At 46.9% G+C, this 15,143-nt stretch overlaps 1 protein-coding gene across 2 annotated transcripts; it reads left to right on the top strand.

Annotated features, from left to right (window-relative positions):
• Window positions 1-3,426: 3,426 nt before the first annotated feature.
• On the top strand, window positions 3,427-14,700 carry LOC122393628 (E3 ubiquitin-protein ligase RNF8-like). 2 transcript variants are annotated; one of them, XM_043389843.1, is made up of 4 exons: window positions 3,427-3,595; window positions 9,203-9,292; window positions 9,789-9,884; window positions 13,545-14,700. In XM_043389843.1, the coding sequence occupies exons 1-4, from the start codon at window positions 3,593-3,595 to the stop codon at window positions 13,806-13,808; spliced, it is 453 nt and encodes a 150-aa protein (XP_043245778.1). In that variant the 5' UTR covers window positions 3,427-3,592; the 3' UTR covers window positions 13,809-14,700. The 2 variants fall into 2 exon arrangements, with proteins under 2 accessions (XP_043245778.1, XP_043245777.1); XM_043389842.1 differs by lacking the exon at window positions 3,427-3,595 and having other exon boundaries at window positions 8,454-9,292.
• Window positions 14,701-15,143: the final 443 nt, after the last annotated feature.

Raw genomic sequence — 15,143 nt, 5'->3', positions numbered from 1 at the left:
TGAGGTCATGTGACGTCATCAAAGGTCACCAAAGGTTTTTGGCCAATAACTCCGTACAGGAACAAGATACAGACGCGTGGATGGTCTCATTGTGTTCAGCTCGTCAAGACGCATCGAATGATATACATGAAGACCTCGAGGTCACGTGACCTGAGGTCAACCTTTGACCTTGACCTTTCGAGGTTAACATATATATCATTCGATGCGGATTGACGAGAGGATCACGATGATGCCCTTAGTTTGTTCCTATCTTGACTAATTCGAAAGTTATTCGAGAAAAACTCTCTCCATATCTAGCGCCGCCATTTTGACTTTTTCGACCCCTGTGACGTCATCTTTGACCTGACCTGAAAATGACCTTAGTAAAAATTGTAGATCTTGACCGTGCGTATCCGATGCCGTTTACTGCTTGTCGCTATCTTGCTTCGTTCTCGAGATCTCAGGGGGGGGGGGGCGGTCATCCGCCCCCCCCGTCGGTGCGAAGTTGGCGCAGACCCCCGTCGCACGGTTCGTCGGAAGGTCATCTCAGGCTCAAAAGAAGCGATATATACCATTCGAAAGCTGGCGGTGAGCTGAATCCAAAAATGTATTTTTTATCAAAATCGATCGATGGCCTTTTTTTAAAAATTGCGTTTTTGTAAAAACTTTATAATCTTTTATTCAACGGGCTGTCCCGGACATTCTTGAAAGCATAAACGTATATTTTTTAGTTCCAGTGAAAGCTGAACGCCAAAAGAACAATATTTAGCGAAGCAATATTTCCAAACATTAATATGCGTCTCCCACAGCCGACAATAAGGCGCAATCACACAGCTCAGTGTCACGATGGACCAAAGTCAGCCACACAGAAGCGTGAAATGACCCTTATCGACTCGCAGACCCGGCGCTCTCGGCCCGCCTGACCGGCCACGGAAAGAACGTTCGGCTCTCGCTCTAATAAACAAATGTCATATTTGTCAGTTTAACTGTCCACATCGCTATTAAAGTTATTCAGGATACCTGTGAATAAAATTCATTGTTCAGTCATCTTCAGATCATGCATTAATTTGCATTTGTTCATGTCTACTTTGCTTAATTGAGCTTGATATCATGCCCATATAAGGAAAATTGGCCGCGCTGAAATGTCAGAGGTTGTACCGGCCTCAGCTCGGGTGGAGTGGGGGTAGCGCCCGGTGGGGCAGGGTAACCTTTGACCGGTCGCACGGCCGAGCAGCTGTCACCAGTACAGCCTCTGACAGTGAAACCCCGCTCACTTCCCCTGCGCGGGCACTGAGCGCAGCTGGATGGAACAAAACATGTATGTATAAGAAAAACGTAAATTAAGGCATGTTGTAAATCAAGCAGAACAATGAATTTTCTTCACAGGTATCCTGAATAACTTTAATAGCGATGTGGGCAGTTAAACTGACAAATATGACATTTGTTTATTAGAGCGAGAGCCGAACGTTCTTTCCGTGGCCGGTCAGGCGGGTCGAGAGCGCCGGGTCTGCGAGTCGATAAGGGTCATTTCACGCTTCTGTGTGGCTGACTTTGGTCCATCGTGACACTGCGCTGTGTGATTGCGCCTTATTGTCGGCTGTGGGAGACGCATATTAATGTTAGGAAATATTGCTTCGCTAAATATTGTTCTTTTGGCGTTCAGCTTTCACTGGAACTCGAAAAAAACATGTCTATTTTTTCAAGAATGCCCGGGACAGCCCGTTGATTAAAATATTTTAAAGTTTTTACAAAAACGCAATTTTCAAAAAAGGCCATCGATCGATTTTGATAAAAAAATACATTTTTGGATTCAGCTCAGCTTCAGCTTTCGAATGGTACATACCGTTTCTTTTGAGCCTGATATGACCTTCCGACGAACCGTGGTCGGTGCGCGGGTTAAGTCTCAACAAAGGTCTCTGAGAGCCCCATGCAGGTATCAAATGGCCGATGCCGATCTCTTAGTGTCTTGCGCTGATAGAAGGCTGATACACTAAGCTTTAGAAGACCCATCTCGGGTAATGAGGGCTCCTGATCTAGCCTCTGATGGCTCTATGTCGCCTACGTAGGCCTCACTCCGACAAGGAACCCACGTCAGTCTCTAGAAGCCCATGATGACCCCTGAGAGTCCAATGCCGGCCTCTAAGGGCCACTCCTGAAGCATGACTATTGAGTCCCTCGAGGTGGCCTCTGAAGGCCCCGCGCTGGCTTCTTGGGGCCCAGCGCCAGCCTCTGAAGTCAGAGGGCAGAGGGCCCCAGGGCCCAGGCTGGCCCCAGAAGGCCCCACGCCGGCCTCAGAGTGCCCCACGCTGGCCTAAGAGGGTTCCACATTGTTTTCAGAGGGCCCCAAGCTGGTCTCAGTGGGCCTCAATCTGACCTCAGAAGGCCCCACGCCACTGGGCTTAAAGGACTCACGTTGGCCTAATAGGGCCCCACACTGGCCTTAAAGGGCCCACGCAGGCTTCAGAGGGCCGTGCGCTGGCTCCTTAGGGCTCCGCGCCAGCGTCAAAGGGCTCCACGCTCAAGTCTAAGCTTCATTAGGGCCGCCAAAGCTGCCTCTGAGGGCCCCACGCTAGCCTCTGAGGGCCGTCAAATGGAATTTGGAATATTGAGATAGTTTAGACGCGGTTTGACTTTACACATGCTAGAGTGACCCAAAGGGCCCACTTATGTGCTGAAGTCGGAGGGGGAGGTCATGGCCTCTTGGCCTCCCCTGGATACGCCAATGGCTGACACCAAGTCGTCCGCTGACACCATACCTGTACTGACACCATACCGTCTGCTGGACTGGCCTCATACCCGGGCTGGCGCCGGCAGAACACCGCTGGGCTGACGCCAACTCAGCAGTCAGCAGGGACGTCACCGATGGCGTTCGTGGCGGGCGTGTCGGGCCTTCCCGGCGCTCGCCCGCCGTGTTCCCGGCGCCCGGCGCCTGGTGGGCCGGTGACGGGGCGCACTGTGCACCAGCCGGTCGGCCGCAGAGGCCCTGCTCTGCACTGGGGAGGGTGCACGCTGGTGATGCCAATTTTAGAAAATGTCCGATGTCCACTATCCAAGGTCGGTCCAATGTCCGGTATCTTCGTCGACTGTCCGTCGAAAATAGTCCAAGCCAGCCATTTGTCCAAAAATGTCCAAAAACTACGCAGTAGTTTAGACTCAACACTGTTATTTAAGTTGATTTTAATGTACTAACTATTACCATCCCAAAAGTGTTTGTCATATCGAGAGCTGAGCTTTCTATTCGCCAATCAATGCTATAACTACACGCTTACTTTATAAAAATGCTGAGGCGTAGCAAGTGATTGTCCAGTGCTGTCCAAAGCCTGCTGCTTTGGATCCGAATGCTTTGAATCGCTTTGAATGCTGCTCCTTTGAATCGAAAATCCGAAGGTCCCAATTCTGATTGGCACCACTAGTGCACGCTGTCCAGCGGGGCCCCCGGTGCAGACTAGTCATGGACTTTGTCCGCCTAGAGCTGGACAGTGGATAGCGCCGCGCGGGGCAGACAGTGGACGGCCGGGGGCCGGGGTCTATGTACTTGTAGTGTTTAGTGCGTACTGTGGTGCATAGTGCGTAGTATCCCGCAGTGGGCAGGTGGCGAACAGAATCCAGCTAAATGGTGAGTATCAGTTCCTCACATTTTGGGCATTAGCATGTCCACATTCTGCATGCCAAATTGAACACTCTGCCGAGGCTGGGCTAGCCTGAGTTGTGATATGTACAACGGCTATGGGACGACGGTGAAAACAGGGCGCCTGAGGCGATTTGATCAAGGCTCGTGAAATTCACACGTGACAATTTAGCATGTAGAAGGCACACGAAGGGGGGAGAAGTTCCAAATGTCACGCGACTAATTTGCCCTCCGGCGCCCTGTTTTCACCGGCGTCCCGGCTATGCTGTTAACCCGCTACGGGTGGGTGGGGGGGGGGGGTGTTCTGACACCCCTGCGGTTTTTCGCACACCTGTTTGTGCATAGTTTCCCCACATGTGAAAATTCCAGACCGGGGTCCTTCAAGGTCAGGTCACCAGCCAGGTCACGTCAATCGACCTCACGAGTACCTCAGAAAAATACCGATTGACTGATCGCTTTGAAACTTTCAGCGATTGATAACAGTAAAAGAGTACGTACGAAATTTATATCTCGAAGTGTTAATATATGTGACCTAAGGTCAGACCAATTTCGCGACCTCTCGATTAGGTATATGTCGATGGGAGGAAATTGAGAGGCGCCTCTTTTGGACGAACACTCAATCATCGGTTTGACTCAACGAATCGAAAAATTTCAACCGTGACAGGGACGAAATCTTTCGTCCCAAACCTTTTTGGGACTAAAGGTTAATATAGGACGAAAATGGCCGAATATGACGTCATTTTGACGCCATTTGTAACCAACCATTCATAGCCTTTGAATTTTCTCTGCCGGAACATCTCAAATTAATGCCCGCAGAGGTCCTGAAAGTTTGGTGGCGATATCTATACAGTAATTTAGGAGACATCTATTGCCTGTCCCGTAGCTCAGTTGGTAGAGCACCGGACTCCCGGTAGTGAGAGCCCGGGTTCGAGTCGCTCCGGCGCTCGATATTTGAGACTCTTGACGGGGATGGTCTGCGGTTGGTGGGAGCAACCGCAGCCAGTTGAAGTCAGTTGAGTGGGACAGGCCGTGTCCGGCTTTGAAGGGCACGTTAAACTTTGGCATCTAAATTCTCCCGTTACCCGGAATTGCGCGATCGGACGGTAGGGGTCGGGGTCTACGCAACAAGCTCTGCTTAGCGTGGGCCCCGGCTCTGTCAATCCGTCCATTCAAACATTCGAGCTAAATTTATAATAAAAAAAAATATACGGAAAACGACAAGGGCATTTTGGCCCCTCTACGGGAGACAGTGAAATGATGAATTATTAGCTAAGCTATGGAAGAAAAGAAAACAGGATGCATCCACCTGTTGCGAGGGCTTCGAGGCGACAACTCTACTTAAGCTTAGAAGGAATGTGACCAAAACAAATATTTCAAAATCAGTCATTTCGCAGTGAGAATTCTACCGCCAGGAAAGGACGGCTTTTCATGGCGAGCGTGTGAGACAGCTGGTGTTGAATGATCTAGGATAAGAGGTGGGAATGATAGTAGAGGGGCTCGACATAATTAGGGAATAAGTTTGCACCGCCTTTCTGCAGCAATTAGGGGCGCAGGAAATTGAGAGCTGCAGGGGTAGGGAATGGCTGATCCATGATGACAGTGCGCTCTCGCACGAAACACTTCATTGGAAACAATCTCTGACCAAGAGTCGGACCACAGGGCTCAAACATCCATCATATTAAATAGCTCTTGAATTATGGGATTTCTGGTTTTTCACTGACTAAAAAGTCAGCTTTAGGAAACTCATTCTGTTTCTCTATCTTGATACCGTGACAAGAGTTATGAAAAACCCCAGAGTAAAGAACTCTGCCGATTACTTTCATGCTTGGCCTGAGCAAACGCAAAGTTATTTACATTTTTACTTTACGTTAGTTTAATTTACAAAGTTACAAAGTTACTTGTGATAGGACTAATTAAGATGAGATTATGAGTAATTTCTTTGTTAGTCACTTAATTTAAAGTTTAAAAGGAAATTCCCGGTACTTTTTGTCACCTCTCCTAGCCCGCGCCCCAGTGGCGGTCTCAGCCAACTTCGCCCTAGTGGGGGGGGGGGGGGGGCATATGTTACCACCCACCTCTAACTCAAAAACTAAGAGGGCTAGAAAGACGCGGTAAAAAGCAGTCAATATCTCTAAATGGGTACGTTTGAAAGTATTTCAGTCATTTTTCATCTTGGAGCAATATTGGGGTCACTGGAGGTAATCAAAGGTCAAAATTTGGCAAATGTCATTATATTTTTCAGAAAACATGCATTTATCTCAGGAACTATGATAGCTAGAAAAACGAATTGAAAGCAATCGATAGCTTTTGAACTCTTCTTTTGATAAGGTCATTATCAAAATTGACCTCAGGTCAACGGTTTAGCCTACAGAGGGCAAAAACTAAAAAATAGCTGTTTTTTTTCGCAAAGTGTTTTTCGACAATAACTTTTGACTAGAAAAAGCCATGACATTTCTATGGCCAGAATCGTGTTCCTCTCTACGAGACGCGTCGAATGAACTATAATTTGACCTTGAAAGGTCAACCTGAAAATTTGACCTCAGGTCAAGGTCATGACCTGACCGGGAAAGGTCATGTTGCATGTCATTCGATGCGTTTCAACAAGACAAACACAATGAGGCCATCCCCAGCGTCCTATCTCTTTCCAATTGAGTTATTGGCAAAAATATGTTTGTAGCCTCAAATGACCTCGGATGACCTTTCTAGAGGCTATCAGCAAAAAAGACACCTTGGTCGTCACGGGTGGTCCAAATCATTGTGATTCTGAAATATTTGGACTGTTCCTATGCGTACACACGGATCTAGAGGCATTTTCATTCTTCTCCATTGACTTATAATGTTAAGGTCACGCCACTGACCTGACCTTAGGTCACGGATATAAAAAAATCCGAGATATGCAAATTGTAGGCGCCCATAACATCATGCAATCCACTAAGTTTAAAACCTTTCTGACAAACACTGCAGGCTGGACATGATTGCAAACTTTTTTTAGGCCTGGTCAGTTAACCTGACCTGGTGACCTGACCTGACATGACCTGGGGTCAAAAATTTCACACATTGTCCAAAATTGATGTACAAAAAGCTATGCCATGCAGCGCGGCGCTACGCGCCGCGGTTTTTTATTTATACGCAAAAAACGCGACAGGGTGGTAACATAGCCCCCCCCCCCCCAATGGGGCGAAGGCTAGGACCAATGATTTAGCATCCAGAGGGCAGAAACTAAGTTTGGCGTTTAGCGGAAACCAGTTTTCTGTGCTAACTTTTAACACCAAGATTGTGATGCGTTGATCTTGCCGGCACCTCGTTTCTCTCTTCGAGACACGTCGAATGAGCTATAGGCTGACTTGAAGGCCAACTTAAAAAATGACCTCGGGTCAACGTCGCAGAAAATGTCAAGCTGCATATCAGTCGACTTGTTTCATTCAGCTGAACGCATTCATGGTGTTTTCAGCGATATAGGTGTTTCTATCTGAAGTTATTGTCAAAAAACTGCTGGAAACGCTTTACGACCTGAGATGACCTCAGGGGCATGAAAGGGGTCAAGGGTGCAATATTCCGATCCAGCGTGTCATGTTTATTACATATCCCGATGTTTGAAGAAATTTTCGTTCAAAAGAAAAGCATTGCAGCTTTTTTTCATTCGCGTTGACTCAAAATGGTGACTCGTCGCAAAATTGGCCCGATATCACAATTCCGAGATATAAAAATTGTTACATAGTACTGATTCCCTCATGCAATAGCCCAAGTTTTAAACTTGTAGGATGCAAACTGTAGGAATGACAGAATCACAAGGCTTATAAAGACATGGTCACTTAACTTGACCTGGTGACCTGACCTTATGTGTTCTGGGGTAAAAATAACACATTTTATTTATGCATCGATTATGCATTTATGCATATGAAATTTTTGCGTCGTAAGCTATACCATGCTTTGCAGTGCTGCGCGCCGCAGTTTTTTTTACACACACACAAAATTGGCAGGTGTGGCCAAAAACGCCCCCTCCCACCACCCGGCCGCAGATTGTCACCCAGCATAGAAGCAGCTCATGCATCTTGATGAGGGCTTTTTATTGCCGCCTTTCGTCTCCCTGCCACCATCCAATCGGAAATTTGACAGGGACTAAGCCTCCCCCCCCCCCCCACTCCTGGCAGGGTGGCTGCAGTGCCGGCGGGTGGATACCCCGGCGGGGAGCACGGTTCGTCGGAAGGTCATCTCAGGCTCAAAAGAAATGATAAATACCATTCGAAAGCTGACGGTGAGCTGAATCCGAAAATGTAATTTTTATCAAAATCGATCGATGGCCTTTTTTGAAAATTGCGTTTTTGTAAAAACTTAATAGACTTTTATTCAACGGGCTGTCCCGGACATTCTTGAAAGCATAAACATGTATTTTTTAGTTCCAGTGAAAGCTGAACGCCAAAAGAACAATATTTAGCGAAACAATATTTCCAAACATTAATATGCGTCTCCCACAGTCGAAAATAAGGCACAATCACACAGCTCAGTGTCACGATGGACCAAAGTCAGCCACACAGAAGCATGAAATGACCCTTATCGACTCGCAGACCCTGCGCTCTCGGCCCGCCTGACCGGCCACGGAAAGAACGTTCGGCTCTCGTTCTACTAAACAAATGTCATATTTGTCAGTTTAACTGTCCACATCGCTATTGAAGTTATTCAGGATACCTGTGAAGAAAATTCATTGTTCTGACATCTTCACATCATGCATTAATTTGCATTTGTTCATGTCTACTTTGCTCAATTGAGCTTGGTATCATGCCCATATAAGGAAAATTGGCCGCGCTGAAATGTCAGAGGTTGCACCGGCCTCAGCTCGGGTGGAGTGGGGGTAGCGCCCGGCGGGGCAGGGTAACCTTTGACCGGTCGCACGGCCGAGCAGCTGTCACCAGTACAGCCTCTGACAGTGAAACCCCGCTCACTTCCCCTGCGCGGGCACTGATCGCAGCTGGATGGAACAAAACATGTATAAGAAAAATGTAAATTAAAGCATGTTGTAAATCGAGCAGAACAATGAATTTTCTTCACAGGTATCCTGAATAACTTTAATAGCGATGTGGACAGTTAAAGTGACAAATATGACATTTGTTTAGTAGAACGAGAGCCGAACGTTCTTTCCGTGGCCGGTCAGGCGGGCCGAGAGCGCCGGGTCTGCGAGTCGATAAGGGTCATTTCACGCTTCTGTGTGGCTGACTTTGGTCCATCGTGACACTGAGCTGTGTGATTGCGCCTTATTTTCGGCTGTGGGAGACGCATATTAATGTTTGGAAATATTGTTTTGCTAAATATTGTTCCTTTGGCGTTCAGCTTTCACTGGAACTAAAAAATACATGTTTATGCTTTCAAGAATGTCCGGGACAGCCCGTTGAATAAAAGATTATTAAGTTTTTACAAAAACGCAATTTTCAAAAAAGGCCATCGATCGATTTTGATAATAAATACATTTTTGGATTCAGCTCACCGTCAGCTTTCGAATGGTATATACCGTTTCTTTTGAGCCTGAGATGACCTTCCGACGAACCGTGGGAGAGGGCTAATTTAATGAACAATGACCTGCCAGCCACCTTTCACCCGCAGGCCCTTAAGCAGCCCAGCTCAGACGAGGAGGAACAGCTGAACCTGGCGCTGGCCCTGTCACGCTCAGAGTCGGAGACCAGCGCCAGAGAGGTGGGTGCGTCGGACCAGTCGCTTTCAATTTCATATTGTGTGGATAATCTGATCGTGCAATTTTCATAATCGCGGAAAAATTGTTTTGTTTCTCAGTTATCTATCAAAATGTACATTGTACACACTATTGAACATAGGCTGTTTTATTCGAACGTAACCTGAACGTTAGGGACAAAAAGGCATCGACTGCCGGGGAAAAGTCAACTTTAAGCCGTTCCTATTCGTATTCATTGACATTGACATTCGTAATCATCCATTTACATTGACATTGTCATTCATTCACTGATATTGTATTTGTGTTTGACAGCATGGAACCTCCAGCGTAGCCTAATATTGTCGATACCGAGATCATTGATCAGTGATCACTTTGTAGGTTGAAAAAAGCACAAGTTATAAGCATCTCGGCATGTTCGCACTTGGCCCCCACGGCCGACATCTCTGGATGAGCCCGATGCTGACAGAGTTACCTGGGTTACCAGCCCCCTTTCACCCGCAGGCCCTTCAGCAGCCCAGCTCAGACGAGGAGGAACAGCTGAACCTGGCGCTGGCCCTATCACGCTCAGAGTCAGAGAACAGCTCCAGTGCCAGAGAGGTATGCATGCATGCGGTATTTGTTCGCACTTACAGGTGGCGTGGGTTGGACTTAGTACCCTCGATATAATCACCTTCGCACCCTCCCTGAATTAACTTTATGCTCTGACCCAAATGACCTTTAACCTCTTGATCTTTTTCCCGTGACCATACCACGTCAGGATACAGATTCTGCTTTTGTTTTGTATTGTTGGGTCAGGCCCTTTCGGTCCAATGAGGCCATTTCAGAGCCGAACAGATTCTGCGTACGTCGGCTTACTTTATCCGTGCGCTTCGGACTTCTTGGTGTAGTTGTTGGGCTTTTTTCGAATTTAGCACCCATCTGAATATTTGAGAAGTAGTTCTGGTTCCTATGCAACATGTTACAATACTGCAAATAGTGGTTAACAGTTAACACTTACTATGCATAGTCGGTGAGACGCCTATTGGTTGACCTGATCTGACTTGACTCTGCCTACCCTAAATATAGGTACGAAAATACCATTACTGATCACAAATTTTCGAAGCTCGAAATCAGATTAGTTTTAGATCCCTATTTGGGAGATTGAATTGACGGGGAAGGTTCATCAATAACTAGGATCTTAAGTTTTTGAATCACTGGTTTCCTCCCGTTACGGGTAACGTGCTCGTTTTTCTGCGAAACTCTGATAGGGGGGGGGGGGGGGGAGGGGCATTCCACGATAGATCGTACCACTTTTTTCGAATTTGACACCCTCATCTCTCGGATTTTAACGATAATTGGTCTAAGGGGTAATCAGGGGCTCTGAATCCTCCTGTAACAATTTCAAGCTTATCAGATGAGTGGTTTTTGAGTTATAGTGTATAACATGTTTTTGATCTTGCGTTGCAGCCCCAAGTTTGGCGGGCTGTAACTCTAAGACGGATAATCCAAATGCCAAATGCTATACGGCATTAAACTTGCATTGAAACAAAGAATAATATGCATTTTCAAAATTTTGAAATATATATTATTTTTGATATATAACACCTCGAGTTTCCTTTAATTTGCATTTTTATGCCTTTAGGACCATTTTTTTTGAATTTTTATTTACTTAAAAACATTTTTGGATCATTTTTAAGTAGTATGCAAAAAATTAGGAAGGTGTTCTTTCTATAAATGTACTTATTTTGCGTCACCGTGATGGTCTCGAATTGTGATTTCGGAAAAGAGCCTACAAATGGTGTGGTAAAGCTGCCTAGTGACATCACTGGTTACTGAAAGTTCAGTTGAAGTCATTTTCGCCTCACTTTTGCATTGTTGATCTTTCGTGACGTCATTCGTACGTCACTAGGGTCATAAGAGTTTTTCGTCAATAACTCTCGATCAAATTGAGCTAGAGAGACGGGAAAGCTACCAATGGACTCGGAAAGACATTGCAAATCGAATGATGTGCAATATGATCTCATTCACTCAGCTTCGTGGCCTGACCCGACTGTTAACCATCTCTGTAGCGGCGCTGTTTGTCCAGCGCCGCGCTGGTTGGCTTTGCCGCGGACTCGAGCGGTCAGGTGATGCCCGGGGGCTGGCTGCCGGCTGGGCCGCCCGGTCGGGGCGCGGAGCCAAATACACGGCAGTGTGCTGACCCGAGGTCAGCGACTTAAGCTGACTTCACCAGAACAAACAGTATACCATTCGACGCGCCGGAGCTAGGCAAACACAAAGATGCTAAAATCGCGGCTCTGCGACCATTTGTTGCGACGTCATCTATCAAAAACCGGACCCGTAATTTGGGTCACTTGAAATGACCTCAGGGGTCACCAATGAACCTGAGACCTTAAAATGTGGTATTATTCGATGCGTCTTGTAACGGCGCACATGCTCGATTTTTCTGCAAGGTTCTAGCTCCATTAGAGGCGAAACGGCGAGCTGTATAGGGGAGAGTGGGGAAAGATGCCCAGGGTTTTGCTTTGTCATATATTATTCGAAAATGACGATCGGAAAGCAAAAACTTGGAGTTTCAACGGAAGCCGACATCATTTTTCTCCAAATATATCACACTTACGTACCTGAAATATGATAACTTTTTTTGCTATTAAGCATTTTCCTGAAGAAGTGAAAGGGGGCATCTTACCCCACAGGGTGGGAAAGACGCCCCCTGGCGTTGGGGAAGATGCCCCTGCACTATAAGTGACATAAATGGGCACGTGAATTGCCTGAACGAATCAGTTGTCCCTTCGAGCCTGCAGAAGACACTAAACGTCATCGTAAGGGCCCTCAAAAGTAGTCGTAAGGGGCTTCAAAGGTCATCGTTAGGGCCATCATAGTCCAGCGCGGCCAAACAAGCCTCCGTGGTGGCGTTCGGAGACCACTGTGGGGCCTTTATAGGTCTTCATGATGCTTGAGGGCCCTCGAGCCCATCGTGGGGACCTCAGATGCCAGCGCGGCCCGTGGAGCAAACGTGGGAGCCCTCAAAGGATGTCGTGAGGGGCCCTGGAGCCAATAATGGGGCCCACAGAGGCCGTCCTGAGGACTCTCAGAGTCAGGTGCCGCCCAAAAAGTCGCTGTGTGGGCCGAGAGACCGGCATGGGGAGCACCCGACCGTACTGGACTCTCAATAGTCCCAGATCGGCTTTTGTCTCTGATCACAAGTATGTAATAAATGATTTGACGGGCTGCTTGAAGGACAGCCTAGGGATTTAGGGGGGCGTCTTTCCCCATCAGGACAGGGGGCATCTTACCCGAAGGTACCGAAGTAACATTAAATCAGCACAATTTGTTAGTCATAAAACTACACCCTGAAACAAACTGTTTGGGACACAGTACACGCATGTTAATGTATCACGACTATAGCAAGGGACGCAAAAATTATCTACCTTCTTTGATATTTACAATGTTTTGACACCAAAATATTTTTTGAAAGCGGCAAACAAAAAACATGCAATCACCAGCCAGCCGTTGCCCAACTGAGCTTCGCAAATTTTTGTGCAGTTAACAAGGCAGACTTCCGCTTTACGCTAAGAACATTAATATCCAGGTTCGATTCTTTGTTTCGCCGCTAGAGGGGGTGGGGCGTCTTTCCCACCCTGGGCATCTTACCCCACTCTCCCCTACATTTAAATGAGGAACTTATAGAAAGAACACCTTTCTAATTTTTTGCATGTCGATTTTAAAGGACCTGAGGTTTATTTTGAAAAAATAAAAATGGCAAAAATTTTGGTCCCAAGGGCAATTATAGACAATTTAAAAAAATAGTACGCCTTTTTTCAATGTGTTAAGCTTTTCTTTCCAATCTTAAAAATACTGTATTAATCTTTAATTCATCGTTAGTTCAAAGCTGTTTACCGTTTGTTGCTTGCTTAGCTCGTTTTTGAGTTATAGCTCATCAAACTCACCCTTACAATCTGAAGTTTAGAAAATATTATGCAATGTAACTCAAAAAGTTTTGATCTGAGAAGTCTGATATTTTGACAGGTGTTTTTGAAGCCTATGATTACCCCTTGTACCAATTTTCATTCAAATCTGAGAGATGAGGGTGACGGGCCTGGTACGATCTATCGTGGAATGCCCCAGGGGCCGAACGGCGATCATCCCCCTTCCCTGAAGGCCAGCCTTCTGACGTAGCGTGGACATAGTATACTGTTTGACGTGCTGTTAGACATTGCTGTTAGACGCTGTGCAGGGCGAGTTTTACTCTAGCTGTATGTGTGTGTCGTGTTTCAGCCACTCTCCAGTAGAAGGCAGTCAGGTGGACGGCCACCGCCGGCGGCCAGTGTACTCGAGGAGCTCTCCTGCCCCGTCTGCAGGGAGACCATCGACACGGCCACCACCCTCGGCTGCGGCCACACCTTCTGCGCCGGCTGTCTGAGCCGGGCGCAGGCCTGCGGCGGCCACCAGTGTCCGCTCTGCCGCAAACCCATCCAATTCACCGTGCACTGCATTGTACTGGACAACGTCATCCGGGCTCTGAGCAGCGCGCCCAGCTGAGCGGCCGACACCCGTTTGTAGACGTGCAGCGCGCCCGGCTGAGCGGCCGACACCTACTCGGTATAAAGACGTGCAGCTTTGCCTGAACGAGCCAGCGCGCCGCCCCTCAGGCTCTAAATCAACCGCCGAGAACGCACGTCGGTGAGTGGCAAAAGCGGCGAATCCATGCGAAATGTGTTACCGAGATCGCGTACCTGCAGCATATTAAATCCAATGGTGGAGAACGCGTAACCGAAATAAAGTGCATAATATTCCTGAATGTATTATGCATGTATTCTGATGGCCTTGTTTCTAAATTATCACGTCTCAGATCTTTAGCAAAGTAAGAGCAGTTAATGCTATTTATGACATATTGTTCTTCGCTTAATGCATATTTTTAGTGGCATATTTTGAACTATTAAGAGGTAAGGTTTATATTAGGACAAGAAAATGTTTAAGTTATATGCGATGTCCATCTTTTGCGTCATGATATTTCTGTATCTTTTAGGTCGGAATCACTGTGACGTCACCCACTAGATGGCGCTAGTTGGTCGGCCGATTCGTATGATACAAGTCAAGAATATGCGGCCGAGACGTATGTAGAAAACCAATAGCTCCGGCGGGCGCGAGGGCTAACCTTCCGACAGTTTAGAGTGGTCGATCGAACCTCTCGTTTGTTTTCTCAGAAATAAGTCGCGCGAAGTGTGATGTATAATTTTATCAGCAGTTCCACCTATCGCGGTGACGTCACGTTGAGCGTGACACGAGGCCAGCCGAGCCGGACTGGTCTCCGTGGCCGGACAGCTCAGGCGGGGATCCCCCACCCTCTCGGATGTGTCCTATCTGCACGGACCGTGCCGCTCAGTGGTGAATCAGGCACTCGTGACGCACTGTACAACATGTGCGCAGTACTGCGGCAATAGGCTGTCGAATATATCATGTATGTGATTACTCATCACATCACTACATCTATCTATGCACCCTCCATATGGCATGAGGTAGGTGCATTCACGCTATCCATTCGCTGACTGCATCAGATCAGTGGCGGTATGGATATATATATATATATATATATATATATATATATATATATATATATATATATATATATATATGTACTGTGGATGAGCTAATAGTCGCTAAAAAATTCACGGCACCACGTGCTGCTCACTAGCCTTTCCCGTCTTATATCAAAGACATACGATTTTTAAAACACACCCACCTTAGCGCATTCGAAATGCAGTGGACTTTATATGGGCAAAACGCATTTGATGGCCATCAAACTCCTCAAATTGATGCGATGTCATTCCTGAGCTACTGAGCATAAAGATGTTGGTAACATTTAAATCACCCTGA

The sequence above is a fragment of the Amphibalanus amphitrite genome, unplaced genomic scaffold (genome assembly GCF_019059575.1).
Source record: "Amphibalanus amphitrite isolate SeventyFive unplaced genomic scaffold, NRLGWU_Aamphi_draft 000545F_arrow, whole genome shotgun sequence".
Classification (NCBI taxonomy): Eukaryota; Metazoa; Arthropoda; class Thecostraca; order Balanomorpha; family Balanidae; genus Amphibalanus; species Amphibalanus amphitrite.
The sequence above is the reverse complement of the archived record's forward strand: the minus strand, read 5'-3'. Positions and strand labels throughout refer to the sequence as shown.